The 8103-nt window shown below is 47.8% G+C and overlaps 1 protein-coding gene across 1 annotated transcript in view; it reads right to left on the bottom strand.

Moving 5' to 3' along the window:
• Positions 1 to 327: 327 nt before the first annotated feature.
• Positions 328 to 8103, bottom strand: part of LOC134936136 (mitochondrial adenyl nucleotide antiporter SLC25A23-like) — a 34114-nt gene continuing 26338 nt past the window's right edge. The window contains exon 10 of the mRNA XM_063931053.1: positions 328 to 2313. Within this exon, the coding sequence (XP_063787123.1) occupies positions 2129 to 2313 (185 nt within the window). The 3' untranslated portion in view covers positions 328 to 2128. The remainder of the gene's footprint in view (positions 2314 to 8103) is intronic.

The following is an 8103-nucleotide window of genomic DNA, read 5'->3' as shown; positions in this document are numbered from 1 at the left end:
GTTTGGAACTCCCTGCCTGAGGGAGTTGTAATGGCCGACTCAGTCAACACCTTTAAGAATGGGTTAGATAAATTCCTAATGGATAAGGATATCCAGGGTTACGGTGCATAGTCACGCACTATGGTTATTATAAAAAAGAGGGGTAAAACGTAACGGCAGTCATCAACTTCAGTCAAAATTTTATATGAAATAATCGTGCATTGGAGACCACAAATAGGTTGAACTCGATGGACAATTGTCTTTTTTCAACCTTAGATACTAAGTTATTATGCTACTATGTAGGATGGGCCCCGAGCACTGTCAGTATTCAGAGACATTACACAAAGCTGGGCTATCTGAAACTGTGTTTATTCAGCATAGAAATACATGTCAGTAGTGTAGCTATATATACAGCCCTCTTGTATTGGTGAAGAATTACACGTGCAGGAAATGTAGAGCAATGCTCTGCAAATACTCAGCATAGATCTTCACCCATAATAAACAGACAGCAGTGCAATGCTCTGCAGACAGAGAGTATCAATAATACACAGGCAGCAGTGCAATGCTCTGCAAATATACAGAATCAGTGTAGATCTTCGCCCATCACACACGGGCAAGAGTGCAATGCTCTGCAGATGTACGGCGTCATTGTAGATCGTCATCCATAATACACAGGCAGCAGTGCAATACTCTGTAGATATACAGTATCAGTGTAGATCTCTACCCATAATACATTGCAGCAGTGCAATGTTCTGCAAATATACAGTAAAAGTGTAAATCTCTACCAATAATACACAGGCAGTAGTGCAATGCTCTGCAGATTTTCACTTTCAGTACAGTTCTCCACCCACAATACCCAGCCAGCAGTGCGATGCTCTGCAAATGCACAGTATCAGTGTAGATCGTCACCCACATTACACAGACAGCAGTGCAATGCTCTGCAACCATGTAGATATTAACCCAAAATTCACAGGCAACAGTGTGATGCTCTGCATATCTATACTATCAGTGTAGGTCTCTACCCAAAGTACACAGCCAGCAGTGCAATACTCTGCAGATATATAGTATCAGTGTACACTCTATCCTTAATAAAAATACATCAGTGCAATGCTCTGCAGATCTTCACTTTCAGTGCAGCCCTCCACCCAGAATATACAAACAGCAAAGCTATGCTTTGCAGGGATATAGGATCAGTAAGACTGTGATGAAATGCTCTGCAAACAAACAGCATCTCCACCCATCACAAGCAGATTGTGGTGAAATGTTCTGCAGAGATCTATAAATCCTCATCTTGTGGGAGGAGCATTGTAGCATTATGGAAGGAGATGTGTGCGTAGATTGTGGGGGAGCAGAATTTGTACTCGGCGACTCAGCTATAAATAATAACTTTCTGTTCTATAACCTTACAACGTCATCTCGTACGCATCCCAATAAATACATTCAAATGAAACCCACTTATAGGACAGGCTAAAAACCAAAGAACATCATCTTGTGACACTCGTTAAAGGAAGAGCTAGTCACGTCAGCAGGAAAATGGGGGGCAGGCGACGGACGGGACTGGAAGATCTTCGCTGACGTGAATAAGTCTCCGGCGTACAGATGGCTTGACCTGATAAATGCACTGTGGCTACAGAGAGAAAGTCTACATTCAGTCTATGGAGAGTTACATTCAGATGATTGAAGAAAGCCGCCTCAAGGGGGGTATCACCTCCTTCCCCTACAGCCATCCAAAAACTACATGCCAAATGTACAATCATTATCAAATGGCTATCATTGTCCATCCGGGACCAGGGGCGAGGATGCAGTATAACACAGGACTCCACGAAAGTCAGTATCCGACGCAGCACCCCAAAAAGTCCTTGCAGGGAAAATGTGGCAGTATCAAGCGGGAGGCCCCATAAAAAAAGGAAAGGCAGGAGATCAGTGCAAACAATAAGCCCAGGGTGGAAGTGGATGATATGGAGGTGTGGGCTATTGGGCACCCCACGTGGAGAAAAGCTGGTCTGGGGGCAAGTCAGACTGCAGAACGCGGTGGGTTTGTAGTGGTTAACAATGACATTTGGGGCAATGCCTCTCAATCAATGGGATTCTGACGAGGTCTTGTTGCGTCTCTGAAGAGGCCGGGGCGAGCCGTGGGCATTTCACCTCATCACCGACTGGTCACACCCAGCACGCGTTTCATGTTTTCATACACCACGTAGCTGATGCTGACGGCCGGTATCACTTTCATGAAGTTGGGAGCGATCCCCCGGTAGAGGCCGAGGACCCCTTCTTGCGTCACGATGTAACGGAACAGAGCCAGCATGGACAGCTGAGGAGAGCCTTGCACCGAGGCTGGAAGGGAGACAGTGTACTGTAATAACATACAGCTGGGGACACACACACATACCTCACAGGACTAAACTTGTATCTCTACGGTCATAACAAAAATATTCTACAAATAACACAGGGCCTACTGCAGAGATTTACGCAACGCTGAAGTCTTACTCAGTGGTGCCACTTTTGCCGCCACCGCGCATGCTTCTGAACTGCACTATGCTTGTGCCGTATATTGAATGCTGGGACTTACATATGTGTCCTCATACATCTGTGCTGCAGTCGCGCCAAACAACACTGCTCTGTGTGCCAGGTCACGTGAGACTCAACTAGCGCCGGGCGTCTTTTTTATTTTTTTTATTTTTTTTACATAAAATGCGTCTGAGTCGCAATGTGCTGTGACTAGAACACAACTTGGGACTGCACTTATTCATTTGATATGTAAATCTTGTGAGCGACTGAGTCTGTGGATCTTTAAACAAAATGCTACGATGCGGCGGACGTGACTTTTTTTTCCACACCAAGTTCTGCTGGGCTCCGTCTACAGACTCAGTCGCACACAGATATGCAAGTGCCTCACATCAAATAGATCAGCTCAGTCTCCTGGTGCGTCCTAGTCGCACCGCATTGCGACTAATATGCATTTTCGGGTAAAAACAGCAAACAAGACTCCCAACGCTAACAGAGTTGCATGGGACCTGGCGGCTTACTCACGCCAGGAATCGCGCGCTGCATGGCGTATTGAGGCTAGATGTAGGAGGACAAATATGTACTGTATACCATGATTTTCTGCCCATAGGGATCCATTGATATTGTTTTTTGGTCTACATACTTATTTATTGGAAGGCTGTGCAGAATATGGAATATTAAGGCGCTTGTAATAGACATAAGGATATTCTTACACAGAACTAAGGAACAACTAGGGTTGAGGAGGCCAAAATTATTATTTGCTAGTTACCAGCCCGTCAAAATGACAGAGCAGCATAACAGTAATGCCAGCGCCTGGTGGCTGTTTCTGAACGGAACGCAACACTTGAAAAGCTCCATGAGGCGTCACCTAGTGGCTGCCAGTGTACAAAACACTTGAATTCCCCCAATACTGGTGAGGAGCAGCAGTAGCCTTTTATTATAGGATTTGGCTGATTTGGATTTTATGCACGGATATACAGATTCTCTCTAAGCGCTGTCCTTCCCCCTTTATACTGTAGCTACAGCCGGTGAGTGTATTTGACCATTGGGTATACAATGGAACGATATAGTTTGTATTCTTTACATGGGGTTGTAGTTTGTCTTTTGTGTATACTGTGCCTTTCATTACAGGCTGGCCTACCAGCGACAATGGGAGTTACAAATATACGGGTAATATACGTGTATATACAAAATTATTTTTTATGCGTATATAGGGGGTAATTCCAAGTTGATCGCAGCAGGATTTGTGTTAGCAGTTGGGCAAAACCATGTGCACTGCAGGGGAGGCAGATATAACATATACAGAAAGAGTTCAATTTGGGTGGGTTATTTTGTTTCTGTGCAGGGTAAATACTGGCTGCTTTATTTTTACACTGCAAATTAGATTGCAGATTGAACACACCACACCCAAATCTAACTCTCTCTGCACATGTTAAATCTGTCTCCCCTGCAGTGCACATGGTTTTGCCCAACTTGCTGCTGCGATCAACTCAGAATTACCCCCTAGATTTTGGTGGGGTGTGTTCAATCTGCAATCTAATTTGCAGTGTAAAAATAAAGCAGCCAGTATTTACCCTGCACAGAAATAAAATAACCCACCCAAACCTAACTCTTTCTGCAAATGTTTTCTCTGACGTCCTAAGTGGATGCTGAGACTCCGTAAGGACCATGGGGAATAGCGGCTCCGCAGGAGACTGGGCACAACTAAAAGAAAGCTTTAGACTACTGGTGTGCACTGGCTCCTCCCACTATGACCCTCCTCCAGACCTCAGTTAGATTTCTGTGCCCGGCTGAGCTGGATGCACACTAGGGGCTCTCCTGAGCTCCTAGAAAGAAAGTATATTTTAGTTTTTTTATTTTACAGTGAGATCTGCTGGCAACAGACTCACTGCAGCAAGGGACTAAGGGGAGAAGAAGCGAACCTACCTAACTGGTGGTAGTTTGGGCTTCTTAGGCTACTGGACACCATTAGCTCCAGAGGGATCGACCACAGGACCCGACCTCGATGTTCGGTCCCGGAGCCGCGCCGCCGGCCCCCTTACAGAGCCAGAAGCAAGAAGTGTTCCGGAAAATCGTCGGCAGAAGACTTCTGTCTTCAACAAGGTAGCGCACAGCACTGCAGCTGTGCGCCATTGCTCCTCATGCACACCTCACACTCCGGTCACTGATGGGTGCAGGGCGCTGGGGGGGGGCGCCCTGAGGGCAATATAATACACCTTGGCTGGCAAATCTACGCCATATATAGTCAGGAAGGCTATATAGGTGTAAAAATACCCCTGCCAGAATTCCAGAAAAAGCGGGAGAAGTCAGCCGGAAAAGGGGCGGAGCTATCTCCCTCAGCACACTGGCGCCATTTTTCCCTCACAGCTCCGCTGGAAGGACGCTCCCTGGCTCTCCCCTGCAGTGTCAAGCTACATAAGGGTAAAAAAGAGAGGGGGGGCACTAAATTTAGGCGCAGTATATATAATATAAGCAGCTATAAGGGAAAAAACACTCATTTATAGTGGGATCCCTGTGTTATATAGCGCTCTGGTGTGTGCTGGCATACTCTCTCTCTGTCTCCCCAAAGGGCTTTGTGGGGTCCTGTCCTCTGTCAGAGCATTTCCTGTGTGTATGCGGTGTGTCGGTACGGCTGTGTCGACATGTTTGATGAGGAGGCTTATGTGGAGGCGGAGCAAATGCCGATAAATGTGATGTCACCCCCTGCGGGGTCGACACCTGAGTGGATGGTTCTGTGGAAGGAATTACGCGACAGTGTCGACTCCTTGCATAAAAGGTTTGACGACATACCAAATATGGGACAGCCGGCTTCTCAGCCTGTGCCTGCCCAGGCGTCTCAAAAGCCATCAGGGGCTCTAAAACGCCCGCTACCTCAGATGGCAGACACAGATGTTGACACGGATACTGACTCCAGTGTCGACGACGATGAGACTAATGTATCTTCCAATAGGGCCACACGTTATATGATTGAGGCAATGAAAAATGTGTTGCATATTTATGATGTTACCCCGGGTACCACAAAAAAGGGTATTATGTTTGGAGAGAAAAAACTACCAGTTGTTTTTCCTCCATCTGAGGAATTAAATGAAGTGTGTGAAGAAGCGTGGGCTTCCCCCGATAAGAAACTGGTAATTTCTAAGAGGTTACTAATGGCGTACCCTTTCCCGCCAGAGGATAGGTCACGTTGGGAAACATCCCCTAGGGTGGATAAAGCGCTCACACGCTTGTCAAAGAAGGTGGCACTACCGTCTCCGGATACGGCCGCCCTGAAGGAATCTGCTGATAGAAAGCAGGAGGCTATCCTGAAGTCTATATATACACACACAGGTGTTATACTGAGACCAGCTATTGCTTCAGCATGGATGTGCAGTGCTGCAGCTGCGTGGTCAGATTCCCTGTCGGAAAATATTGATACCCTAGACAGGGACACTATATTGCTAACCGTAGAGCATATTAAAGACGCACTCTTATACATGAGGGATGCACAGAGGGATATTTGCCGGCTGGCATCTAAAATAAGTGCAATGTCCATTTCTGCCAGGAGAGGGTTATGGACTCGGCAGTGGACAGGAGATGCAGATTCTAAAAGGCACATGGAAGTTTTGCCTTATAAGGGTGAGGAGTTGTTCGGGGATGGTCTCTCAGACCTCGTTTCCACAGCAACAGCTGGGAAATCTACATTTTTACCCCATGTTCCCTCACAGCCAAAGAAAGCACCGTATTATCAGGTACAGTCCTTTTGGCCCAATAAGGGCAAGCGGGTTAAAGGCGCGTCCTTTCTGCCCAGAGGCAGAGGTAGAGGGAAAAAGCTGCAGCATACAGCCAGTTCCCAGGAGCAAAAGTCCTCCCCCGCTTCCTCTAAGTCCACAGCATGACGCTGGGGCTCCACAGGCGGAGCCAGGTACGGTGGGGGCCCATCTCAAAAATTTCAGCGATCAGTGGGCTCGCTCACGGGTGGATCCCTGGATCTTTCAAGTAGTATCTCAGGGGTACAAGCTGGAATTCGAGACGTCTCCCCCCCCGCCGTTTCCTCAAATCTGCCTTACCAACAACTCCCTCAGGCAGGGAGGCAGTGTTAGAGGCAATTCACAAGCTGTATTCCCAGCAGGTGATAGTAAAGGTGCCCCTACTTCAACAAGGACGGGGTTACTATTCCACAATGTTTGTGGTACCGAAACCGGACGGTTCGGTGAGACCCATTTTAAATTTGAAATCCTTGAACACGTATATAAAAAAATTCAAGTTCAAGATGGAATCGCTCAGGGCGGTTATTGCAAGCCTGGACGAGGGGGATTACATGGTATCACTGGACATCAAGGATGCTTACCTGCATGTCCCCATTTACCATCCTCACCAGGAGTACCTCAGATTTGTGGTACAGGATTGTCATTACCAATTCCAGACGTTGCCGTTCGGTCTATCCACGGCTCCGAGGGTCTTTACCAAGGTAATGGCCGAAATGATGATACTCCTTCGAAAGAAGGGAGTTTTAATTATCCCGTACTTGGACGATCTCCTGATAAAGGCGAGGTCCAGGGAGCAGTTGTTGGTCGGGGTAGCACTATCTCGGGAGGTGCTACAACAGCACGGCTGGATTCTAAATATTCCAAAGTCACAGCTGGTCCCTACGACACGTCTACTGTTCCTGGGGATGGTTCTGGACACAGAAAAGAAAAAAGTGTTTCTCCCGGAGGAGAAGGTCAAGGAGCTGTCATCTCTAGTCAGAGGCCTCCTAAAACCAAAACAGGTGTCGGTGCATCACTGCACGCGGATCCTGGGAAAGATGGTAGCTTCCTACGAAGCAATTCCATTCGGCAGGTTCCATGCAAGAACCTTTCAGTGGGACCTGTTGGACAAGTGGTCCGGATCGCATCTTCAGATGCATCGGCTGATAACCCTGTCTCCAAGGACCAGGGTGTCTCTGCTGTGGTGGCTGCAGAGTGCTCATCTTCAAGAGGGCCGCAGATTCGGCATACAGGACTGGGTCCTGGTGACCACGGATGCCAGCCTTCGAGGCTGGGGGGCAGTCACACAGGGAAGAAACTTCCAAGGACTATGGTCAAGTCAGGAGACTTCCCTGCACATAAATATTCTGGAGCTGAGGGCCATTTACAATGCCCTAAGTCAGGCAAAACCCCTGCTTCAAAACCAGCCGGTACTGATCCAGTCAGACAACATCACGGCGGTCGCCCATGTAAACCGACAGGGCGGCACGAGAAGCAGGACGGCGATGGCAGAAGCCACAAGGATTCTCCGATGGGCGGAAAATCACGTGTTAGCACTGTCAGCAGTGTTCATTCCGGGAGTGGACAACTGGGAAGCAGACTTCCTCAGCAGGCACGACCTCCACCCGGGAGAGTGGGGACTTCATCCAGAAGTCTTCCAACTGATTGTAAACCGTTGGGAAAGGCCACAGGTGGACATGATGGCGTCCCGCCTAAACAAAAAGCTAGAAAGATATTGCGCCAGGTCGAGAGACCCTCAGGCGATAGCTGTGGACGCTCTAGTGACACCGTGGGTGTACCGGTCGGTTTATGTGTTCCCTCCTCTTCCTCTCATACCAAAGGTACTGAGGATAATAAGGAGAAGAGGAGTAAGAACTATACTCATTGTTCCGGA

This window comes from Pseudophryne corroboree, chromosome 6 (assembly GCF_028390025.1).
Source record: "Pseudophryne corroboree isolate aPseCor3 chromosome 6, aPseCor3.hap2, whole genome shotgun sequence".
Classification (NCBI taxonomy): domain Eukaryota; kingdom Metazoa; phylum Chordata; class Amphibia; order Anura; family Myobatrachidae; genus Pseudophryne; species Pseudophryne corroboree.
Note: the sequence above shows the minus strand (reverse complement) of the source record. Positions and strands in the feature narration are given on the sequence as shown.